The 27,102-nt window shown below is 41.2% G+C and overlaps 1 protein-coding gene across 1 annotated transcript in view; it reads left to right on the forward strand.

The window, feature by feature from the left end:
* Positions 1–27,102, forward strand: part of VWC2 (von Willebrand factor C domain containing 2) — a 567,725-nt gene that overhangs the window by 48,778 nt on the left and 491,845 nt on the right. Inside the window, exon 2 of the mRNA XM_068234542.1 lies at positions 22,683–23,435. Coding sequence (XP_068090643.1) covers positions 22,743–23,435 — 693 coding nt within the window. The 5' untranslated portion in view covers positions 22,683–22,742. The remainder of the gene's footprint in view (positions 1–22,682; positions 23,436–27,102) is intronic.

The following is a 27,102-nucleotide window of genomic DNA, read 5'->3' on the forward strand; positions in this document are numbered from 1 at the left end:
ATGATCCCTTGCACCAATCATTGTTGCCATCGGGGAAGTGGGCGGGGGGGGAGCGGGGGGGTTCATTCGTGAATGCTTTTTTTTTTTCAATATTTTACACACTTTTTTTTACTTTTTTGAACAATGATCACTATTACTAGCAGTAATAGAGATCAAGGGACTGGAGGACGTTGATTGGTCAAGGGATCACATGATCACTTAGGCCAATCACTGCAGACACAGGGGTCAAGGGATCACATGATCCCTTTGACCAATGCTGCTGGAGTAGGTGAGGTCAGTCAAAAAATAGATTGCAATTTTTGAGTTGAAAAAATATTTAAACAATTGTTTGGCCACCTTAACCACTTGACGTCTGAGGGGTGTTTCCCCTTTAGGACCAGAGCAATTTTCACCTTTCAGTGCTCCTTCCTTTCATTTGCCAATAACTTACTCGCTACTAATCACAACCAAATGATATGTAACTTGTTTTTTTGCCAACAATTAGGTTTTCTTTGGGTGGTACATTATGCTAAGAATTATTTTATTCTAAATGCATATTAAAGGAAATAATAAGAAAACATTGAAAACATTCATTATTTCTCAGTTTTCAGCCATTATAGTTTTAAAATAAAACATTCTACTGTAGATAAAAGCCACACATTTTATTTGCCCATTTGTCCCGGTTATTGCAAAGTTTAAAATATTTCCCTAGTACCATGTGTGGTGCCAAAATTTTATTTGGAAATAAAGGTGAATTTTTCCAGTTTTGTGTCCATCACTAATTACAAACCCATAATTTAAAAATTTACAGTAATATACCCTCTTAACATACATATTAAAAAAAAGTTCAGTCCCGAAGGTAAGTATGTTTTTTTAATTGTCATTTTTTTCTTTGTGTGGGAGGGAAGGAGTAAATTTTAAATGTAAGTGTGGGTATTTTTATTAAAATAGATGCATTAAGGTGTAATTTTACTATTTGACCAGAAGATGTCCTTGCACATTATTTCCTATTTGCGTACTATAAGTACGCTAAACAGGAAGTAATGCATGGATGTGTTACTCCAGAAGATACAATGACGCAGGCATGTCATTGATGTCTGTGATCATTGACACAGGGACTTAGATTAATAAATGGGAACTGCGACGAATGCGCGTGCGAGAGGCTGCCACCTGCAGCTGAAGACAACTATTTACAGCCCTGGGACTTCAATTGCAGTTTCCAATTACGCAATTATACTGCACCTGGGCCCATATGCAATTAACTTTTTCTCCTGAGTTTTCTCCTAGGTGATATTTTTAAACTTGTTAAAGTGAATGGGTAACCTTTTAAAAATAAAAAAAAGTCATATACTCACCTAAGGAGAGGGAAGGCTCGGTCCTAATGAGACTTCCCTCTCCTTTCCCGGTGCCCGGTCCCGCTCAGGATCCCCCGTAGCAGTATTCGACTAGTTCGGTCAAATACTGCTACTTCGTCCGCTGAAGGGAGGTTTCGGAAGTCTTCGGGAGCACTCGGGCTCCTGAAGACGGGCCGCTCCATACTGCGCATGCGCGAGCACCCTCTATGAAGCACTTGCGCGGGTCTGTGATGCACTAACACGTGCGTCTTCGGGAGCCCGAATTCCCGAAGACTTCCAAAGTCCCCCGCGGCGGGGGATTTGAATGGAGGATCCACCGGGCTCCTTAGGTGAGTATCTGACTTTTTTTTTTTTAAATTGGTACCTATTGGCTTTAATAAAATGCCTTTCAAGCCAACAGAAAGCATGAAAATAATCAAAATAATTTTGATAGTACCTTTTCACCTACTTTTTGGTACTTTTTTAGTTGAAAAGTTCTGGAAAGTTCTGGTATCAAATTCAAAACTTAAATATGTTGTCTTTGTACTATTTTCAATTAAGAACAGAATTTCAATTATTTGAAAATCACACTTTGTTCTCAGCATCCCAACTTTTTTGAAAATATGTTATTATATTGGCTTATTCTATGAATTTTACTGTGTGTAAAGATAAAATTTGCAACAACATCTCTCTCTATTTATTTTATAAAAAACACAGCTGGATACATTTCTTTTGTGCTATCTTAAGGAAAGCTTATGTTTTCCATATTATCTTTCTCAGAATGTATCTAACATCTTTTTCAGTAAACGAAAACATAGCAAAGTTCTCACAGTATTTCATTGATTTAATGTGTTTACATATTTTCTCCCTCAAAACATAACTACCCTGTGCTATAAATCTGCAAATGGAGAATATATCTCTCTATACTTCTGGTTACGAGCGTTGTTATTTCCAGAACATCTTTCCAATACATTTTCCACAACGTATAATGTAAATATTTGTATTACATGCATCTTTTCTTATTATTCTCAGGAAATATGTTTTATCTGGACAAATTAAAATTCCTGTTGTCATAGAAATCCACTGCTATCTATAGTTTACAGGCTGTGATTAATTGATTGATTACATTGCACGCTTTTCTAAAGCTGTGTACCCACGTTGCGATTTTACTAATGATTTTCCTAATGACCAGTGATTTTTTTGAGCAACGAGTGGTCGTTTTACATGACGTCGCGACGTGGGTACAGACGCATGATCATGCGAACATCGCTTAGCATCACACGAGGATAAACATCCATCACAGTGGATCTTTAAGATCCCCAACGACACCACGCAAAGTACTGCTATCACTTGACTTACCGTTTGCGCCTGTTGTGTAATATTGTGGCGTTGCGCATACCTGCTGGTAGGAAGATGAATCGCTGGATGCTCGTCGTGGAGGGAGACATTGCTGGATCAAACTTCCTGGGTCATTGCTGTGAGTATGAGGCTTAAGGGACATGACTATGGACTCTGTAAAGTGCTGTGGAAGATGTCAGTGCTATATAAATAATGATAATATTGTGGGCTTTTGGGTTCTATGTCTTCTGCTGTGATTGGGTGCTATATATCTGCTGTCTCACTATCAGTATCTGCTGCTGCCACAGGTGTTTGATATTACATAATCTGTGCCAAGTGTGTGACTATAAAGAACCCTAATACAAAACAACAGAAAAACTTCTGTTGCTGGTATCTTTCTGCCAATTATATACCTAATTGTATACCTAATATACCTAGCTATAAGTGTTCTTGTCAAAAAGGCATGCATCTGCTGGTATATTACTATATGTTTTACTTAGGTAGGGTTTTGGCTAAAACAGATCATGAACAGGATTAAAACATTTCCTACTACTGCTATATTAGTGTCAATTATCAATTAACAGGTATCATTGGTATTGCTACCAAGTAACTAAAATGTGTGCATATAAATATGACACCAGATTATGCCTTTATTAGATTTATCATTTAGTAAAATGAGGCAGGAAATGCTGTCAAATATTGCTAATAATACTAATATTGCGCTATTGCTAACTGTAACCACCAGTTTGGTGTCTATTAAAATGGGCTCCACTTAAAGTTATAAAATGTCAGTTCATTTACCAATATTCTACTACATCATTCATATACTAAAATATTGGTAATATTTACCAATACTTTACTGCAACTTAACCTCACTCATCTCTTACACAGAAAATTCCCCTGGTAGTGCCTATTCTTAGCCCCCCCCCCCGGTCCCTAACATTAACACACACACACACACACACACACACACACACACACACACACACACACACGTATGCACCTACTCTTAACCCCCAGTGGGAAACTAACCTTAATACCCACTGAAGGGCAACTAACTTTAACCTCCCTGGTGGTGCCTAACCTTAACACCCCCTGGTTTGTAACTAACCTTGAGCCCCCTGGAGAGCAACTTACCTTAGCCCCCCCTGGTGGGCCACTAACTTTAACCATCCCTCCCCGGTGCTTCCTAAGCTTAACCCCCCGAAGGACAATTAACTTTAAAGGGAACGTGAACTGAGAAAATATTTAAAATAAGCACAACAATGAACATTACATAGTTACTTTGCCATCAGTTCCTCTCAAAAGCTCACCATTTTCTTTTGACAATGATCCCTTCCAGTTCTGACAATATTTTGTCAGAACTGAAATATATCAGTTGCTGTCAGTTATAGCTGAGAGGACAACTGGTGTGCCATGATGCATCCCTATGGCTCAAATGGGCAATGTCACAACAGTTTAACAGTGTGCTGACCAGAAAGCTGTTATGGAGTAATGGCCATTTTCAAAATGGAATTCCCTTGATCACAGTGGACAAACAGGAAGCAAGAGAGGAGAAAGATATTGAGGAGTAGACTACACAGGAGGTAAGTATGACTTGTGTATGTTTATTTTGACTTTTACTTTTCAGTTCAGGTTTTCTTTAAGCCCCCAGGTGGTGCCTAACCTTAACCACCCCCAGTGGGCACCTAGCCTTAACCCTCCTGGAGAGAAACTTACCTTAATCCCCCCTTCCCCCCTTTCATGGACAACTAACCTTAACCCCTTATCCTTACACCAAATCTGGCTGACACTAATGTCTGTATATTTGTTTGTTATATAGATGAGGATGAGCCCCAATAGAGGAAAGGTTTGTATCAATGTGAATGAGGCGCCCTTTTTAACTTCTTGCCGAATGCGGCGGCAGCCCCAGGACTACTCCACGCCAATTAAATAAATAAACACGCTGGCGAGGATCAGACAGAAAGCTCTGTTGGTGGGGAGAAAAAGGGGGGAGGGGGATTCACTTGTGTTCTGAGTTGTGCAGCCCTGCAGTGACGCCTTAAAGCTGCAGTGGCCTATTTAGTAAAAAATGGCCTGGTCACTAGGGGGGTTTAACACCGTGTGACTTAAGTGGTTAATAGTCTCCATTATAACATGATGTCACTAAAACTGCTGCTAAAACTGCTGCTAGTGGTAACTAAGCCTAGAGTATACCTGCTACAAAAATACTGGCAAATTGCTGCTGGTGTCTCACTGCCAATTCCATACCTAGTTAAGGCCCTGACTAAAGATTAGCTAAGAATTAAAAATCAAAGCCCCTTCTGCAGTGCTGCTCATCTGGATTCCGGATATCTGGGTAACCCGGGTGTCCAACCTTTTTTCAGCTATCTGACTGGATTCGGATTCCGGATACCTAAGCCCAAATCCGGATAGCAAGCTGCGGATATTTGGCCACATACCCGGATATCTGGATCCGAATAAGGTAACTAAGGAGATGACGTCCTGGAGCCAATGAGAGGGCTCCCAGCAGAAGCCCTAGCAACCAATCACAGAGGGAAACACTGGCCATCCCTACCTGACCTCATTGAGCCAATCAGAGGCCTCCCAGCCTAAGCCCTGTCACCCAATCACAGAAAGGAACCCTGCCCAGCCCCCCTGTACAATAAGGAGGGCTGCCATGATAAGACATATCGTCCTAGCTTGGCAATGCTCACTGAGAGACATGCTCCAGTGCTGCTGGCCTAGCAAGGGCTGTACACAGTGATAAACTACAGTATAGGTTAGGTTAGGGATTAGGGGATAGGATTACTGTGTTATTGTGTAGTTAGTACTGCAGTCAGTGCTAGTAGTTGTTAGAGTAGTAGTACTACTGTGTTAACTTTCTACAGAACTGCTGTGCTGTGAGCAGTGCCAGTGGGACAGTTAGTGTGCACTAGTGTCTTCTACTCTGCTGTCTGACTGTCACTCGGCACTTGGCACTTGGCACGTGTCAAATGGCACTTGTCACGTGGCACTTGGCACATATCACGTGGCACACTTGGCACGTGTCACATGGTACGAGTAACGTGGAATCTGGGAGTAAAGGACTAAATCTCTTATGCAAATATACTGGTAGAAGAAGAGCCTTGGTCTGTACATGGGGCCCGCCAACAAGTCTACCAAATTGCTGAATTGTACTGAAAAATTCCAGATCCTCTTGTGTTCCCGCTACTTGATGAGGCACAGCCTTGCTCTAAATATGGGATGTTTTGTGGATTGCATGAGAAATGGTAGTTGATCAATCAGGCCAAGGCTGGGAAACTCACAAGGCTGGGCAAATACACAGAGCAACATTTAAAAAGACACAAACACTGGTTCGCACGACAGCCGGGGGCCCCAGCCTCTCTCACTTGCTGGGGCCCCCAAACCACCATGCGATACCCAGAGGGAAATGTGGGTGAGCCCTGGCTCTCTCACCTCCAGGGACTTCACCCCCATCGCCTCCAAACTGAATGCAAACTGCAACACACACAATTGCTCACTACCAGTTCAGGCATTTTCCTACCTCTATCTGGCCAGCAGGCGCCAGTCAGCCAATCAGGTGCACGGTCATACACCCTTTGCCTGCCATACCGATCTAGCAGGATCTGCACAAATTAGCATTCAGGTGGGAGGCTTGGTTGGACGTAATCATTGATTACATCTTTTACAGGGACCGCCGCGTGTAGGCATCTCCCACACAGTCCCCTCCCTAACCACTCACCTGTCAACCGCATCCTGGTAGCTGCAAAAGCAGAAATTTAAAATCGCAAACACTGGTTCGCACGACAGCCGGGGGCCCAGCCTTTATCACTTGCTGGGGCCCCCAAACCACCATGCGATACCCAGAGGGAAATGTGGGCGAGCCCTGGCTCTCTCACCTCCAGGGACTTCACCCCCATCACCTCCAAACTGAATGCAAACTGCAACACACACAATTGCTCACTACCAGTTCAGGCATTTTCCTACCTCTATCTGGTCAGCAGGCGCCAGTCAGCCAATCACGTGCACGGTCATACACCCTTTGCCTGCCATACCGATCTAGCAGGATGTGCACAAATTAGCATTCAGGTGGGAGGCTTGGTTGGACGTAATCATTGATTACATCTTTTACAGGGACCGCCGCGTGTAGGCATCTCCCACACAGTCCCCTCCCTAATCACTCACCTGTCAATTGCATCCTGGTAGCTGCAAAAACAACATTTAAAAAGACCTGGGCTGAAAACTCACAGGTAGCCACTAGCTAACCCCACATCCTAAAATAAATTAGATTTTTGGAACCACATTTTGCCTATCGGGACAGTGGTGTTGTGTGCTATCTGTGCATTGCCGAGTACACTGAAGCATACAGTGAATGAAAAATATGCTTCATCTTAAAAAATGTTCATGCACACATTTTTCTTAACGCGTTGCATGCAGTGCATTATGATGGTGCAGCCCATTACACTGCAGCACTCCTGCCATACTATGCACATCACATGCAGGTCCTTCTAAAAAAAATTAGCACATTGTGATAAAGTTCATTATGTTCTGTAATGTACTGATAAACATTAGACTTTCATATATTTTAGATTCATTACACACAACTGAAGTAGTTCAAACCTTTTATTGTTTTAATATTGATGATTTTGGCATACAGCTCATGAAAACCCAAAATTCCTATCTCAAAAAATTAGCATATTTCATCCGACCAATAAAAGAAAAGTGTTTTTAAAACAAAAAAGTCAACCTTCAAATAATTATGTTCAGTTATGCACTCAATACTTGGTCAGGAATCCTTTTGCAGAAATGACTGCTTCAATGCGGTGTGGCATGGAGGCAATCAGTCTGTGGCACTGCTCAGGTGTTATGGAGGCCCAGGATGCTTCGATAGCGGCCTTAAGCTCATCCAGAGTGTTGGGTCTTGCGTATCTCAACTTTCTCTTCACAATATCCCACAGATTCTCTATGGGGTTCAGGTCAGGAGAGTTGGCAGGCCAATTGAGCACAGTAATACCATGGTCAGTAAACCATTTACCAGTGGTTTTGGCACTGTGAGCACGTGCCAGGTCGTGCTGAAAAATGAAATCTTCATCTCCATAAAGCTTTTCAGCAGATAGAAGCATGAAGTGCTCCAAAATCTCCTGATAGCTAACTGCATTGACCCTTCCCTTGATAAAACACAGTGGACCAACACCAGCAGCTGACATGGCACCCCAGACGATCACTGACTGTGGGTACTTCACACTGGACTTCAGGCATTTTGGAATTTCCCTCTCCCCAGTCTTCCTCCAGACTCTGGCACCTTGATTTCCGAATGAAATGCAAAAGCTGCTTTCATCTGAAAAAAGTACTTTGGACAACTGAGAAACAGTCCAGTGCTTCTCTGTAGCCCAGGTCAGGCGCTTCTGCCGCTGTTTCTGGTTCAAAAGTGGCTTGACCTGGGGAATGCGGCACCTGTAGCCCATTTCCTGCACATGCCTGTACACGGTGGCTCTGGATGTTTCTACTCCAGACTCAGTCCACTGCTTCCGCAGGTCCCCCAAGGTCTGTAATCGGTCCTTTTCCACAATCTTCCTCAGGGTCCGGTCACCTCTTCTCGTTGTGCAGCGTTTTCTGCCACACTTTTTCCTTCCCACAAACATCCCACTGAGGTGCCTTGATACAGCACTCTGGGAACAGCCTATTCATTCAGAAATTTCTTTCTGTGTCTTACCCTCTTGCTTGAGGGTGTCAATGATGGCCTTCTGGACAGCAGTCAGGTCGGCAATCTTACCCATGATTGCGGTTTTGAGTAATTAACCAGGCTGGGAGTTTTTAAAAGCCTCAGGAATCTTTTGCAGGTGTTTAGAGTTAATTAGTTGATTCAGATGATTAGGTTAATAGCTCGTTTAGAGAACCTTTTCATGATATGCTAATTTTTTGAAATAGGAATTTGGGGTTTTCATGAGCTGTATGCCAAAATCATCAATATTAAAACAATAAAAGGCTTGAACTACTTCAGTTGTGTGTAGTAAATCTAAAATATATGAAAGTCTAATGTTTATCAGTACATTACAGAAAATAATGAACTTTATCACAATATGCTAATTTTTTTAGAAGGACCTGTAGGTAGTGCATTGCAGAGCTGGAAGCCACGTTACAAAGCTGCCATTACACCGCACTGCAACGCACCACTGTGAACGTGGAATTAATCATCAACGATGTGTTCACTGAATCAAATTTCTGTAAATAATATCATTAGTGTATTAAATGTTATCTTGACAGTCTACAAGTAAAGGTGTGTAAGTGGAAACTTCATTACTAGATATGAATAAAGGTGCTGGCAGAGGTGAAATATAGTACATTAATTTATTAAAGAAATATAAGTTTACAAACCTAAATCATATTTTTAGTGAAGCACCCTCAGAGTGTGCAATGTTTAAACGTGCTTCCTATCATAACCTGTTGGCAGCATAGCATTTATTTTTCCATGTATCTTGCAGTGGCGTATCTAGGGAAGATAGCGCCTATGGCAAGCACTTTAACTGCGCCCCCTCGGGAAATTCCACAGCTGCTTGGGGGGGGGGGGTGATTAGTTCAGTGAGAGCTAAGAAGGAATGAGAGGGATGGGGGGGAGAGTTAGGCCGGGTGGCGGAATGAGGGATGAGTAGAAGAAAGGGCTGTGGGAGAGGGAATGAGGGATAATGAGGAAAGTGAGGGAGAGAGGGATAAGGAGAGAGGAGGCTGGGATGAGGGTTAAGGGAGAAAGAGAGGGCTGAGGAGAGTGAGGGCTGGAGGGAGGGAATGAAGGATAAGAGAGGGCTGGGGGGAAGGAATGAGGGATAAGGATAAGAGGGGGCTGGGGGAGGGAATGAGTGATAAGGATAAGAGGGGGCTGGGGGAGGGAATGAGGGATAAGAGAGGGCTGGGGGAGGGAATGAGGGATAAGGATAAGAGAGGGCTGGGGGAAAGGAATGAGGGATAAGGATAAGAGGGGGCTGGGGGAGGGAATGAGGGATAAGGATAAGAGGGGGCTGGGGGAGGGAATGAGGGATAAGGATAAGAGAGGGCTGGGGGAGGGAATGAGGGATAAGGATAAGAGAGGGCTGGGGAGAGGGAATGAGGGGTAAGGATAAGAGAGGGCTGGGGAGAGGGAATGAGGGATAAGGATAAGAGAGGGCTGGGGGGGAAGGAATGAGGGATAAGGATAAGAGAGGGCTGGGGGAGGGAATGAGGGATAAGGATAAGAGGGGGCTGGGGGAGGGAATGAGGGATAAGGATAAGAGAGGGCTGGGGGGGAAGGAATGAGGGATAAGGATAAGAGAGGGCTGGGGAGAGGGAATGAGGGATAAGGATAAGAGGGGGCTGGGGGAGGGAATGAGGGATAAGGATAAGAGGGGGCTGGGGGAGGGAATGAGGGATAAGGATAAGAGAGGGCTGGGGGGATGGAATGAGGGATAAGGATAAGAGAGGGCTGGGGGAGGGAATGAGGGATAAGGATAAGAGAGGGCTGGGGGAGGGAATGAGGGATAAGAATAAGAGGGGGCTGGGGGAGGGAATGAGGGATAAGGATAAGAGGGGGCTGGGGGAGGGAATGAGGGATAAGAGGGCTGGGGGGAAAGAATGATGGATAAGGATAAGAGAGAAGCTACCTATACTGGAAGGCGTGGGGGAGGAGGCAGCTACGTATACTGTCTGCAGGGAAGGAGTTGAGTCTGTCTTACTGGCCACAATTATTCAGCCACCCCAACTAAACAGGTTGTTGATACCTACTTCTGAGGTCTTGCTGACTGCTCTATTTCACTGTCCAAAACACAGATCAGTGGCATGCTGCTTGGGGCTCCTCTTCTGTGGAATTCTCTGGCTCCATGTTGCATATTCTGCCTCTCTCATCAACAGCTGTGGCAGATTATCCAGCACTCACTTCTCCACCTCGTGTAACAACAGAAGTTTAGTGACCGGCAGATCTGCATCTCTCCTCTTCCTGCAGGCTCTGTAATCCTCCGGCTGGGTCTGATCAGAGGTACAGGAAGGCAGAGCCAGGCGATTGTAGAGCAGGTATGGTGGGTGAGAGATGCCGATCTGCCTGGCTGTCACTGAACTTCTCTGCATTACCCCGGTGGGGAAAGGCTGCTGAAATGTAATCTATCCCCAGCAGCTGAGGAGGGAGGGAGAGCAGGCAATACAGAGCTGCCTGCAGGATTCCCCAGCAGAGAAGCCCTGAGCAGCCATCACTGATTGTGCTCAGGCAGGGTGATGGCTGCAGCTCTGGTAATACGGTCGCTCAGCTGAAGGGAAGGGAATGGAAGCCTGTTAGCTGTATGCTCTGTCCCCTCACTGATACAGTCACCCAAAACCCTTACAGCATGACTGAGGGACTGAAGCGAGCATTAATGAACACAGCACAGTCAGGTAGGAGGAAGAGGGAACTGCGCCCCCCTAGTAGCTGGAAGGAGGCGGCGCCCATAGCATTAGCCCCGCCTGCACGTCTGTAGATACGCCTCTGGTATCTTGTATCTTGATGTATGTCCATGTCTATCTTCCATTCATGCCACTTCTGTATGTATTCTTTGTACATTTTTCTGACACTTATTGTTTCTAGAACTACTCCTTATGTATAAAACTGTGACAAAGATATAAAAGCTGAAATTCACTGTTGTGCTGACAGCATTGCTGCTGTTAATGGGAACACCTACAATTTATAGCAGATATTAACATAAAGTAGTACATCAGATAATGGCAGAACTGCTAAACTGTAAATTGCAAGGTCACTCTCAAATCTAGCAAAAAGATTGTGATTTTCACTACCTGATAGTTCAGGACCAGTGTTTCCATCAGACCTGGCACCACATCTGCACAGCTAGGTCATGACCAAACTGTTGTTAACCACTAACAGCTTACTTTCTTCCCTTCATATAGTGTAACATAACCAAGTAATGTTCCCAATTATGCAAGAGAGAAAGTATAAAAGGAGAAGCCTGACTGGCATGTAAGGCAGAATCTGTGGAGCATATCAGAGTCTCAATTGCAGTCTTCCATTCTGTGCTGGAGGCAGGAAAAAGAGAATATGCTTGGTTGCTATGGATAGCAAAAACGAAGTTTTCTGCAACCACATTCAATTATGATGTTCATAGCAATTTAGCAAACGGAAGCAAGTTTTACTCTTAAAGCAGATCTAATCTCCTTTTATACTTTTTTCTCTTGAGGTTTGTTTTGGTTGCCAATTAGATAGTTATATTTTACACAGAAAATCCAGCCTCTTACCTATGCAATATCCTCTACATGTTCCATGTGTTCTTGAACAAATAGTGCTCAATTGTTTAATATATCACAGTGGCTAAGAGGTTAGCACTCTTACTGCGTACATGCAAAAAGGGCGTCTGGAAAAGGGCATGGGATATACACGAAATTATTTAGTTTTTATTTAAAACAATATTTTTGGTTTCTATACTGTAAATGAAAATCAAGTGTTAAATATGTTGAATTAACGGTAATGAAATGGGAAAATACTGTCTATAACAAAACACGATATTTATACTTGTATTAAGCATAGTAATACAATTGTAGGTATTACAGGTATTTTACTGCAACTATACCTAACTGTACTCTCACACAGAACTCTACCTATACTTATCCCTAACCCCTGGACCCCCTCTCCTTGGTAATACACACACTAAATTGTATATATTACAAATATTGTACTGGTACTATACCTAACCCTACTCTCACACAGAACCCTCCTTGTACCCATCCATAACCCCTAGATCCCCCTGGTGGTGCCTAATCCTAAACCTTCCCTGGTGGTGCCTACACCTAAAACTCTCCCCCTGGTAGTGCCTAACCCTAAAACCCCTTGGTGGTGCCTAACTCTAAAACCCCCCATGGTGGTACCAAACCCTAACTAACCTCCTGGTGGTGCCTAAACATAACCACCCCCTGGGTGGTGCCTAACCCTAACCACCCATTGGTAGTGCCTAACCCTAACCAGTAATTATAGCAGAGCCAGAAGGGGGCAGGCTTGGTCTTGAAAAGACATCAGAGAAGACAAACTCAGCTATAAGGATTCCTGAGCAAAGCCAGGCTGAATGCTCAGTCGGGGATTTTATCAGGGCTGGTAACAAGCAGGCTAAGCAGTGAAGAATGAAACAGAGAGCAGGGGAGGTGTTTTCTCTAATGTTCCCACTGATATATATGGTAAAATACACGAGGGTGCTTCGTCTCTTTTTCACTTTAACTAACTGGGCAAGAGCAGAATGCTGCTGGCCATGGAAGCAGGACCAATGACCAGTGCTGTGCATACACAGTAGTCAGCAACTATCAGAGCTGGTAGACTGCTGGAGAGCGGAGTGGCCTGGGAGGATGGTGGGGGAGCCCACAGCCTACAGGGTTCTTTTTTAGATCCCAACAAAAGAAAAAAAATATTTAATATAAGTATTTGCTATTGCTTTACATCTTAGTACTTCTTTATTTCTTAGGTGCTGAATAGTTATTTTGCAGACAAGTTGAAAAATCATCTCCTGGTAGAAAATTCAAAAGAAAAGTCAGTTGAAGCAAACTCAGGAGAAAAGCCAATTCTGGCCACGGACACAAAGGAAAGGAAAGTGTTGTATGATTGGATGACCCAATATAAATATAGGAGATAAAATAAATCTCCTCCTGCGGACTTGTATAGGGCACAGACTAGGCAGGACTGCAAAGCTGATGAAATATTTCAGTAGGAGTTGGTAAAACATGTGTGATTATGTGATACATAGTTATATGATGAACCTGAAAAATCACAATGTTACAGTAAAGAATGAGAAAAAGAAGCGACCCTTTGCAGTTTTCTGTAAGTAGAATGCAGACTTACTGATATACCGTGTGATATCTCAGCATACTGCCATCAGGTACACTTTAGGGGCTGCTTCTTTTTTTCTTACCCAAGGGTGAAGGGTTGTTTCTTAAAAGTTCTAATTTTAAAGTTTCCAAAAGACAATTGTAATTTCCAAGTTAAAATATAAAATGTAGTACTGGTAATTGATTAATACCGATTTTCAAGTTTCCAACTTCCAATTATCTTGTATCCAGCTCTAAGTTAATTGTAAAGCTCCAAAACATGCTACTATTACCACATTTTATGTGCAGGAAAGGAACTTGTTTAAAGACCTGATAGCTTTATGTGAAAAAGTTAAACTTTTACTGAAAATATACTTTTAATACTTGTAGAAGGGGGTGGGGTAATTATTGCAATCATTTTTAGATCATTCGCATCACTATGCTTCAGTCAATAATAAATTATTGCCTTTAACGATTGTGGAACTTCCTCCGTGATCAGCGCACAACGCGTGCGCTGATACGGCGGAAATCCTCCACAAGCGTATAATTGCAGGAACCCAGCAAAAGGTGCTACGCACCCGTAGAGGGAAATTTCTGTCGGCAGATGGCGTTGGGGAGTGCAGAGTAACCAATCCTCTGTACCTCCACAAATGCCAGACAAGAATTGTACGAAGCGCAGAACGCAATTGCAAGAGAAGCGATTGCGAATGAGAACGAGCAAAGGGACAGGTTGTATGTGTGTGCGCCAACCTAGTCGCCAAACCGCCATGGTGCACACACCACAGCAGATATGAAGCAGGAACGCGATCGCGAGAGGTGCGATCGGCAGACGTGACACAAGGCTACAGCAAGGCAGAGCACGAGAGTAGCGAAGGCACAGCAAATCATACAACGAGAAGGTAAAGAAAACAACAAACGCTAACTGAACGCGAACACCGCACTCATTCGCAACAGTGCACACGTTCGTGCGCGGTCCCCGTGTGATAAGCACAACAGGGACAAGCACGCCTAACTAACCACCGACAGACAAACATAAAACAGAGGACGTGAGCGCTTGCTTAACGGTTACCTCACCGAGCCTCCAGCAAGCATTCGTAGCAGACAAGACAGACACACGAAAACAGGAACAAGCGAGAGACAGGATCCACAGCACTAGCAAAAAGAGGCCAGTGCGATCCAGGGAGACAGAACAGAAGGATCCACAGCACCCTACGCAGGATGCTAGTGCGATCCAGGTACAGAGTAGCAGAACAGAAGGATACACAGCACTAGTGCAAGATGCTAGTGCGATCCAGGTACAGAGTAGAAGAACAGAAGGATCCACAGCACTAGCGCAGAATGCTAGTGCGATCCAGGGAGGCAGAACAGAAGGATCCACAGCACTAGCGAAAAAGGGGCTAGCGCAATCCAAGGAGACAGAACAGAAGGATCCACAGCGCTAGCGCAAGATGCTAGTGCGATCCAAGTGAGACTGATCAGAAGAGATATCTGGTAGCAACCGCTGCACCAGCTATACTCCAAGAACAGAGATCAGAACGATCTCCTGTCGACCACCGCTGGGACAGGACAATCGCAACAGAACAAACAAAACAGATAAGCAATCCTAACTGCACTAGAGAAACCTGCCTAGCGCAGTTTCAGGAATTACTCTAAGCTGATCATCAAACAAAGAGTAAGGCTGACACTCCTCCAGGAGTGTTTCACAGGAAGGAATTCTTATGACCAGCCAAGCATTGTGGGAAACACATAGTACCTATAGTACACGCCTCCAATGAATGTGGCCAGGCAATTTGCATGACAACGTATGCAAATTCCTCAGCAAGCACAAGCTGCAAAACTGACAGAAGGTCTCCTTTCCAGAGTCCTGCAGCATGCAAACCTAAACAATGGTCAAAAAGCTGCCTGCCTGCACAGGCAGCTGAGCAGATCATTACATTGCCTTCCCAATTCAATTTGTTAAAATGTTAAAATGTAAAAGTGACAGCACACATTTTAAAAATCAATTTAAACAACATACAGCATGGTGTTCTTCCTACAAATAACCGTTAACCATTAATTATATATAGTTATATAGTTATTTTGGTTTAAAAAAAAAGAAATATGTCCATCAAGTTCAACCAGAGAACAAAGTACAACACCAGCCTGCTCCCTCACATATCCCTGTTGATCCAGAGGAATTCCCTATGCAAACTGGTATTCCTCAGCTTATATGATTCAAAACATTCAGAACACCCTTTCCAAGTTATGGGCAGGGGACTATGTCCCAACCTCATGTTTCAGAAGGTAGTGGTAAGTACCTCAACTCATGTAGCAGTAGATCCCAGAGGGTGATTTACAGTGAAATATGAAATCCCTCAGATGCCCTCACTTGATGAACTGAATACTGGCCTACTTTTGAATGTCTTACCTGTTCCCACAAATGATTGAATGTGAATTAAAAAAAAAACACATCAAGGGGGAAAAAAACTTTTGTTAGTAATTTCATGCTAATATCTTCTTTGAACATGATTTCAGAGCCCTGATTTCTGATCTTCCTGTTCACCTGCCACAAACTGCTGGTAAACTCCATATGCATGGCATTTATTAACTATAATAAGTCCTTATTTCAGCGTTAAATGTCATCAAATGTGCAGGTTCAAGAACATTTGGGAAATAGTGATCACAACATGATAACGTTTGATCTGGTGACTGATAGGCCACGGGGCAGCGGGACCACTAAAACTATGAACTTTAGAAAAGCAAAATTCGATCAACTCAGACAGGCACTAACTCTGGTGAACTGGGATAATGCACTACAAGGGGAGGACACTGAAGGGAAATGGCAAGCTTTTAAACGTATTCTCAATCAATATTGTAGTATGTATATCCCATACTTTTGCGGAAGTTTGTGAACCTGGTTCGCGAACCGAAAATCGGAGGTTCGGGCCATCTCTACTGATTACATACAGTAGACCCAGATTGCCACATGGTTGTCCAGTGACTGAATGTATTCAGCAGTGAGAATGAGGTGCCATTTTCTTACATAGTTATTTGAACTTCATGTCATCAGTAGTGAAATCTGTGGAGTTCAGCCGACTGTACCATAATGCCCCGATCCAACAATTAGCAGTCAGGTCAGGTGCTTTGTGGCAATCGAAAAGCACCTGTGATTTATCAAAGTGCTGCAATTTCCATGTGATTCCCGGAGCGATCATGATTTGGCTACTGTAGCAACTGATATGATTGCTCTGTGATCTTTACTAAAATGCGGCAACCAGCATTTTGCAATCTCTCCATGATTACAACACTGCCATTGGGATCAAACTTATAGCACTTTGTCGATCATCAGCGATCAGCAAGCGCAAAAAAAAGGGCTGATAGAAAACTGATACCAAAATGATGCAAACTGATGAAAACTGACAGCAGAGGAATGGAATGGACCTGTACACATTGTATGTGTGACTCCAGCCTACCATACAATTAAAAGATCAAATTTTTCACCAATTCGATAATTTTCGATCAGTTGTCCTGAAAAATTGAGAGCTTTTCTTTGTTTTCGATCTATAAACCCGATCAAATTTCCTATTTTTTTTACATTGGACAAGTTGGAAATTTCAGACCAACTTTATCAAGAATTGTATGGTTTATGATGGATTGTCAATTACTTGATGTACAGTTCCAATCAATTTCTTCTGAGCTTTCAATTAGTTTAATCATGATTGGGGAAAAATTGAACATAGGTGTGTGGTACATTGGTAGATTTTTGAATTATTACAATCAGTCAGAAAAATTGATTGCTATTCTTGAACTGAACAGATATTAAAAAAAAATTGTATAGTGTGTGGCCACCTTAAGGCCACGTTCACAGTGGCCATTGCGCTACATTCCCTATGACAACAGGAATGCAACACAATGGATCGGGACAGTGGCACCGCATGTTATGCTTGCGCTGCTTCAGGTAGAGTGAAGCATGCTGTTCAATTAAAAATATCCTTCACTTTGAGGCAGAGAACACACTTGACTGTGTTCATGCGCGTTTTCTGCACAGAAAAGCTGCAAACTCATGTCAATCAATGGGCTAGTTCACACTTAATGCGGTTTTCACTTACAGAAAAAAAACTGACATTCTGCATGATAATTCTGTACATTTTGTTTTCTCTATCAATTACATTAACTGCTGTGAAACAAAGTGTGCATTTTTCTGCATAGAAACACACTTTGGGCTTGATTCATCAATATGTGCTGTAGTGCGCACTATGCACGCCTTACATAGCAGCGCTCGTTGCCATGTAGGGAGAGTGCCTTCCTTAGTTACGCGCATTGCTTCCTTAGCAATGTGCATAACCTTAACTGCAGGTGGTCCTGCTCCTGTGAATTATCGCTACTGCGATACTTTACTCGCGGCCGCTTCCGTGTTAATTTGCATTGTTATGTAAATTAATACAGTAGTGGCTGCAAGTGAAGTATCGCAGTAGCGATAATTCACAGGAGCAGGACCACCTGCAGTTACTGTTATGCACATTGCTAAGGAAGCAATGCGCGTAACTAAGGAAGGCACTCTCCCTACATGGCAACGAGCGCTGCTATGTAAGGCGTGCATAACGCGCACTACAGCACATATTGCTGAATCAAGCCCAAAGTGTGTTTCTATGCAGAAAAACGCACACTTTTTTTCCACAGCAGTTAATGTAATTGATAGTGAAAACAAAATGTGCAGAATTATCATGCAGAATGGCAGTTTTTTTTCTGTACATGAAAACCGCATTAAGTGTGAACTAGCCCATTGATTGACATGAGTTCTCAACTTTTCTGTGCAGAAAACACGCTTGAACACAGTAAAGTGTGTTCTCTGCCTCAAAGTGAAAGATTGCAGTGTTTACAAAGCAGCCGTTACGTTTTTCATTTTTTTTCAGGGGGATGGGGGGGGGGGGGGGGGGGCAGACTTATTTCTTCTGTTGTGGGAAATTTGTATGATAACGATTTTGCAGGATAATAGAACATTGTGTTGGCAGGCCTTGTCAGTGTATAGCTGTGTTTTGTAGAGCAATCAGCAGCAACACTACTTTCTGTTGTCTGTCTTAGTAGTTGGTAGCACACAGTGGCGTAGCTAAGGAGCTGCGGGCCCCGATGTAAGTTTTGCCTTGGGGCCCCCCAAGCACTCTATACATAACAATTGATACAGTGCACCAAAACCTGCCAAGGACAACCACTGTGTCAGAGGTGCAAGAAGGGAATGGGGAGCAGTTTGTTAATGATTCCCACTATTCAGAGTATATATAGAAGTGATTATTATGATCATTGAGAACAGGACCAATAGAGAGCTAATACTGAAGTTGAGGGAGGGCCCCTCGGAGCCCCTCTGGCCCAAGGGCCCTGATTCGGTCACAACCTCTGCACTCCCTATTGCTACGCCCCTGGTAGCACAGTATTAAGTGCAGCATATATTACATAAAGCATTCAGCAGTACTGATGGTGGTCTTTTCTGCACATTACATTCGCCACTAGCTGCTTAAATGCATTGTTTTCTACTGTCAGTGGGGCTTTTACAACATTATTACGAGCAGCATATATTGAGCACTTACTACAGTATGTGTAACCATCATATTGCCCCGGCAACATTTAACTGCTTACCATTTTTACTTTCTGTAGTTAGTAGTTATTCTAGCCCATTTTACAAGTCTGTGCTGCCATTCAAAAAAAGAGAACACCTGTTACTATTAGCAGGATGGGCAGTGGCTCCAGAAATACAAAGTGAGCTTTACTGCAAATTGCTTTTGTGATTTTTTTTTTTTAATGAACATTCAAGGACATTTCTGCAATTTTTATATGCACTGAAAATTCTTATTTTTCCTAATTAACTTTAGAATGTCATGCAATTTTTTGTGCAATACATTAATTATTATGCATATTTTATGAATTCCCATTGACTTGCATTGAGACACAATTTACACATAGCACACAAAAATAAGCAGACCTGCTGTCTAAATTCTAAGCATAGAAAATTTGCAAAAACAAAGTTGCACAAAATCGAAAACGCAATGTGATGCTCTTGAAATACCTTACATGTACAGCAAGCCTGTTTTCATAATTTTGCAAACTGCATGTAAATTTTAATAGGTGTGACCCTCCCTTAGTGTTATTATAGTGTTACGCATAGACTACCTAGTTATACAGGAGAGGTGTAGCATTTGCTTAGTGTTTCTCTTCCAAGTTAGTGTTACCATTGCAAAAATTAAATACATAATTAATAATAATAATTAATAAAAAAAGTTTTACTTTTTATTTTTATTTGAATATTTTCAGTCAACAGTTCCTCCATTAATATAAGACAAGAGATTTCCAGCAGGGAGTACGTCACTGACCAGGGAACGGGGCTACACATATTATCCAGTCAACACACTCTAGCGCAGGGTAATATGGATGGAGAAATGGTGCGTCCTGCCCCGGGCTCTCCTACTGCAGGACAATTGTACCACATAATATGTGAAACTAGCCTTAGGGGTAAACACCCAGGAATGCAAATGCATTAATTGCCCTCGAATGGCATTCATCATGGGTGGCAGACAAGCATGCAATTTAGTCGTCTGTCTGAAAGAGGCCTTATAGTTGTGTTTGGCTGTAATTTTTTTTTAAAAAACACTATATATAAACTAATTACATTCATGCTTATTAGTCCTGGCAAACAATTTGATATATTGTAACACATGAGGATACTGTATGAGCTGTGTGAATAATATAAATTTTTAACTAATAATCATACACATATACATTTTTTTGCAAACTCAAGTTTTTCTATGTCATGTGTAAATACAATGGGACTGAGATTTCAGCATCAAAATAGATAAATAATTGGCAATCTGGCCACTTATCCGTTAGCCGGGCGCATCCGGCAGGTGGCGCTGTTGTTGCTAATTTCAATCACAAAACTGTGAATGTAAACGCCGGATGCGCCCGGCTAAACTGTATGTAATGTGCCCGGCTAACTGAATGTAAACGCCGTAGGTGGTAACAATATGTATATTAAAGAAGAGAGTTAATTAAATGACAAATAAGCTGGTGGCAATGTGACAGATCAAGCCGCCGGCTTGCTTCGTGTCTTGCTCTCCTCTCCCCCCTTGCCCTCTCTCGTATAGAGCCCTGGGGGGGGGGGGGGGGGCATGCGTGTCCCCCCAGAGTCGTTCGTCGCGGCAGGGAATCCTGCTTGTTTTATTGCGACGAACGACTCTGAGGGGACACAAGTCCCCTTCCCAGGGCTCCATACGAAAGAGGGCAAGGGGGGAGGAGAGCGTGACACGAAGCAAGCCGGCGGCTTGATCTGTCACATTGCCGCCGGCTTATTTGTCATTTAATTAACTCTCTTCTTTAACCACCTCAGCACCACAGGGTTTTTTGCTTAAAAACCAGAGCAATTTTCACATTTCAGCGCTCCTCCCATTCATTCACCAATAACTTTATTGCTACTCATCAGATGTAAATGATCTATATCTTGTTTTTTTTGCCACAAATTATGCTTTGTGAGGGTGATATTTGCTTTTAGTAAATATGCTATTATCTGTGCATTTTAAAGGGAAAAATGAGAAAAAAAAAAGAAAAAATACACTATTTCTCCATTTCCATGCACTATAGTTTTCAAATAAACAATGTTACCATAGGTAAAACCCACACATTGTATCTGCTAATTTGTCCTGGTTATCTCAACATTTAAATAATGTTCCTAGTACAATGTATGGTGATAATATATTAGTTTCTGGTTTGTGTTTTTTGTTTTCTCATTGTACTCTATCAGTAATTAAAAGCCCTTATCTTCATGATTAACAGTAATACACTCTCATGGCATACATATTTTAAAAGCTAAGTCCCTAGGGTAACTATGTATTCTCTTTTCAATGCTGTCACTTTTTTTTTTTTTTTTTTTTTACAAGTATTTATTTAGGGGTATAGAGTACATGAAAATAACAGTTTTATTGCTTTTCATTTAGTTTTCCGGTAAAAAAAATCACATGACTTATCCCTCAGTTGTCAAACAACACAAAATCTATTCTCTCACTTGTCACGGTTAAAATGATACCCTATATACATAATCAGATAGCTTATTGGGCATACAGCACACTGTTTACCACAAGTACGCCTATCTACTCCCCTGAGCTTCCAGTAAAGTTTTGTGGGGAGTAGATAAGCGTAGCAAGGGAGGTGAAGTGGTTAATATACATATTGTTACCACCTACGGCGTTTACATTCAGTTAGCCGGGCGCATTACATACAGTTTAGCCGGGCGCATCCGGCGTTTGCATTCACAGTTTTGTGATTGAAATTAGCAACAACAGCACCATCTGCCAGATGCGCCCGGCTAACGGATAAGTACCGCAATCTGGTTTCCAAGAAGTATTTCATGCCAAGCATAATGTAAATAAGAATAACATGTTACAGTTGATAATCATGTAAATACTACATTTAGTTGCATGTAGCATAAACAGTACAATCACAACATAGTAAAGGCCTAATCTGACACAACAATTGTATTATTATTTTATTATTTTTTTCTGTAAAATAAAAACTATTTTGCATCTGATGCCAGCAACACTTAAAGCACATTTGCTAATATGTTGCATCACCTCTGCTTTTAATAATAGTCTGTAAATGTTTGGAAACGGAGGAGACCAATTTCTTTAGTATTCAAAATGTCTGATACAGGCCGGGGCGTAACTAAATAGTGTCAGCATTTGATATGTTGTATTTGGACTCTCTACAAATTTGTGTTAATTTTTTACACAGCAACCTGCAGATAGATAGATAGATAGATAGATAGATAGATAGATAGATAGATAGATAGATAGATAGAGTATATCTACATATAAATTAAAGATATGCTTAAAATTATATACCAATATACTGTATCAAGTATGCCCTAAAATATCTTAATAGTTGTTAATAAATACATTCAACAATGCAGCTCAACATTAAGCGACTAAGTTCACCTTTATGTTGATTATTAAATTTGCTCTCTACCTTGACAAATGTTGTTCTTCCCCATTTAATATAAATCACAATGGAATCTTATAGATTCAGAGTCTGTACCAGAAAGGACAGGGTATGCTTGAACAGCTTTATAATGCCATACAGTCTTTAGAAAATTCCTGTAAAAATACATTTTAATATACATATATATATGCTGTAATAGATGCTGTCAACAAATCATAAAATGTATTAGTTTGGGACATGATTCACCACTGATTTATTTAAAATATGAACAGAACCTATTATTTTCTTCTAATACAGAAACCAACCCTGCTGGCCAACCCTGAATGAAGGCGCCCACACTTGGTGATGAAGTAGGAAATGCCCAGCTCCACTGTAATGGCAATTGGAGCTCTCTCCAGCTCAGTTATTGTAACATGCTGCCTAATGGTCGCTCTGTGCAACCCAACTCTACATGTACAAAATCTTACACAAACGGATCAAGAAGAAATAGACAATCAAGGAAAAAAACAGCACATAGTTCATGACAGTCAAAACCAAACAAAAATGGACAGTTTAACTGATAAAAAATTAGAGAAAGATGAAACAATGAAAGAGTGGAAAAGTAAAGTTAACAAAACTTTTATAAGCAAGGATATCTGGAGTAGACAAAAACAGACATTGAATACTCAAACTCTGGGTAGCAAACTAGTCAGTACAACACAAATGCAATTAGACATTGTTCAAGATCAGCCTGTGGAGGAATTATCCATTTCGGATCCTGTTCCAACATCGGAAACTCTAGAGGAATATGCCTATCCAGATTATCGGGGCAAAGGCTGTGTGGATGAGAGTGGATTTGTGTATGCTATTGGGGAAAAGTTCACACCTGGCCCTTCAGCTTGTCCGTGTCGCTGTACTGAGGAAGGGCCTCTTTGCATTCAACCAGAGTGCCCCAGACTGCACCCACGCTGTATTCAAATTGACAATAGTCAATGTTGCCCACAATGCAAAGAAAGGAAGAACTATTGTGAATTTCGAGGAAAAACTTATCAGTCTTTGGAAGAATTTATGGTGAGTACTATTATGAGCAATGAAAAGTACATTTACAAATTTCATATTAATATGTTTTCCACCTGCCATAAAAAGTATTTTGTAGTGTCTTTCTACAAAAGCAACACATTACAATTTGTGAGAATTTAACAAAAAAAATATATAAAAAACAATAAATGATTCACAAGATTGTTACAATACATTTTCATTTTTATTAATTTGATATGATTCATAATTAATTTTAATACTAGTTTATGTAGATAAACAGGCAAAAAAAATAGGATAAGAAAAAGTGTATTTATATTTTCTCTTATCCATTTAGTGGAATGTGGGACTTTTATAAACCCCCTATTTGCACTAAAGGTGCACAAATAGGTTGTTTATAAACGTCCATTTCGGAAGAAGTGGTTAATGAGTAAAAATCATCAGTGCAGTCCTCAAAAAATCCATTTTGTTTTCTATTCATATAAATGACTATACAGCACCTGTTTTTCACAGAACCTTTTCTAAAGATTTTGCTTGTAAGTGAAGAAAGGTTGTAAGAGAGTAACTATTCTACTGCAGTTTTCCTCCTTGGAGATTAAACATGGCTATGCGTCTCTCTCTCTCTCTCTCTCTCTCTCCTTTCTATACACATTATGCTGCGGCTTAAACAAGTAAAGGAATGTGCTGGTGTCCACTTAATGTCATTACTCTATCAATGTATTATTCTACCAGTTATGTAGCTGTTGTAACAATATATGAGATATAATTGTCAAAGGACTACCATCAAAAATAATTAATAATGTAAAATACATGTGTGCACATACTTAGCAGATGTATATTTCTCCTAGATTAAAATGAACTATAAACGACTTTTCTCCCATATTGCTGTCACTTACAGTAGGCAGTAGAATTCTGACAGATCTAACAGGTTTTAGACTAATCTCCTTTACGAAAACATTCCCTGGAAAGGATCTGTATAAGATGTCGGCAAGCCTGCCTACCCATTTACTTAATAATCTGGCAGTTGGACTGGGCAACTCGCATTCAGTAAGTGCTTTGAAAATCCAGAGAATCTCCTATCAGGAGATGGACTATTCCAAATCCTGACAGATCTTTTTACCGCCTATTATAAGTGACAGGGAACATAGGAGAAAAGTAATTAATAGTGCATTTCAATCTGGGACAAATGTACGTCTTAAGTATGTATACACAAACAGTATATTTTTAATGGAAAAAAAATCTGTGATACTGTTCCTTTAAATTGGACAGCTGATAAATTTAGCTAAGGCTGGCATACAAATTAATGCAATGGTATCTTTGGATTTGATTTGTACTTAAAGTGATGATTAACTGCTAAGATAAACAATTGTTTCTGTAGACCTAATCCTAAATGAAACATTCCTGGAATCACATATTCTTATTTTAGTTTTAAAGCTTAAAATTACAGGTTTCAATTCATTGCTGTACTTTATGTTTATTTAGTTTCATACAGAGACATCTTGAACTTTTGAGGGGTCTACTGCCATCAGTATATTGGTCTTAACCATGACACAAGTTTAATGACCTCTAATTAGTTATCAGGGACAATTATGTAGCAGTCAGACCTGTATACCTATGGATTGGCTGCCGGGAAATTTGGGTGCAGGGTAAACAGCTCATCCTGCTCCTGCACAAGTGCTAGCGGCATTAATTACTATTCCCCCTCCAGGCCGCCAATGGATAGTGGGGAAAAGATGTAATTCAGCTTCCAGTTGGAGACCAAATTACAGTGTTTTTGTAGTAATTTGTGCTCCGATTTTTCATGGCATCCAAATTACTCACTGTGCGCTGCTATAGCCGTAATCTCCTGCGCTGTTTTACAGCTCTTGGTCCGACTTTACCTGACTACATAGAAACTGTGATTTACAGCTCTGGGTTATTCACTCTTGTAGTAAGAGAGAGAAAAAAGGAACACAGGCACATTCTAAGCAGGATTCATACTATATATACATGTGTATCTCATTATGCTATATATCATTTCAGGTAAACTGTAACTTATACAGTATTGCATCTTATATAGCTTATATACGTGGTTGCGTGGGTTTCCTCTGGGTATTCCATCCAGGTTAATTGGTACCCCCACAAAAAAAGAAAGAAAAAAAATTGGTCTTAGACTACAATAGTTATATAAGACCATAACTGACTATGATAGGGATTACATTGTGATATGTTGATGCCCTTTATTCACCTGCATGAAAAAATGACGCAGTGAAAAAAGGGCTGGGCTTGATAACGAAATGGCGCGGGTGGATAACGAAATCTGATAATGATAAACATAGTTGTCAAACTTGGTTAACGATAAATACCATTGTAATTACAGATGGGAAATAATAATGAAAAGATATTACCGTTAAAAATTGTTACGTAATCTAACAATACAGCTTAACCCAACCCTACTCTCACACAGAACCCTCCCCTGGTGGTGCCTAAAACTAACCACTCCCCCTGTTGTTACCTAACCCTAACCACTCCCTCTGCAGAAACACCCTTTTACACATAGAAACGATAATATATTTGATAACGTAAAATCTGTACATATAAACAAAACAATATGACAAAAACTATAACGTTGCAAGCTTCTAAAACAATAACTACTTCAAAAACTATAATATTCTAATGTTGTTAACAATATTTTTTGCGATGCCCTTTTTTCTGCTTTTTTTCACCGTATTAATGATAATTGCATTAAAGTCTATGGTTGCGCCCTTTTTGTCCTGTAGACTACAGGTGTCAAACTCCAGTCCATGAGGGCCATATCCATGCCAGTGGTTAGGATGGACTGAGAAATGTGTTCTACTTGATGAACCTTCCCTTCCCTGATTCAGTCCCACCAATTACTTTGAGCTGTTACAAAATGTGGGAGGACGTTGGCCATTGAGGACTGGAATTTGACATTCCTGATTTAGACAGCTCTGACCAATCTTTCTGTATCTATTATTCCTGGTTCTACAGTAAAAATATAGTGATTATATTCATACCCCATCTGGCAGCCTTATCATACACCTCCTTGTACTCTAATGCTAGTAACACTGTAGGTGACCATGGTTATGGTGATTTGGTGTGACTACACACTCTGCCTTAGCACATGATTATAAGCTTTACTGGAATAGGTTATAGCATTGCTATGACAGTTGTAGCAGTACTTCTAAAGGGGGTTTGGGCGTTGAAGTATAATTTCAGGGTAGTTTGTGAAGAAGGCGGTAACTGCCATATATAATGCAATTTACCATGAAGTAAGTGGTAGCAACATTCATTTGCATTTTTATGTCATATTCTAGACAAAACCCTCAAATTCATTGGTCGCTGGGCATGTGAGATGATAATCAGTGCATCTGTCAAGTCAGAGAACTTTATTTAATTGTTTCCTTAAAAACAGAAGTGCTTTATTCTTCCCTGTGCAACTTTGAACTGTGCCAGATATTTCCTGCTAGTTCAGTCAAATTATAGGGGTCCAACAAGTGATTCCAGAAATGTAAATTCTTTCTTTGTTTGCACCGCAATTGCATATTTAAATGCAGGACAATCTGATAATTTGTCCTGCAAAGGACAATCTTATCAATTAGTTTCAGTGAAGTGTAAAAATGCCTTTTGTTGACATTAGACCACTTTTTTTGTTTTCTATTTGTTTTTGGTTTTTTGTTGTGTGTAATGTTTTAGAACATAC

Source organism: Hyperolius riggenbachi, chromosome 5, assembly GCF_040937935.1.
Source record: "Hyperolius riggenbachi isolate aHypRig1 chromosome 5, aHypRig1.pri, whole genome shotgun sequence".
Lineage (NCBI taxonomy): Eukaryota > Metazoa > Chordata > Amphibia > Anura > Hyperoliidae > Hyperolius > Hyperolius riggenbachi.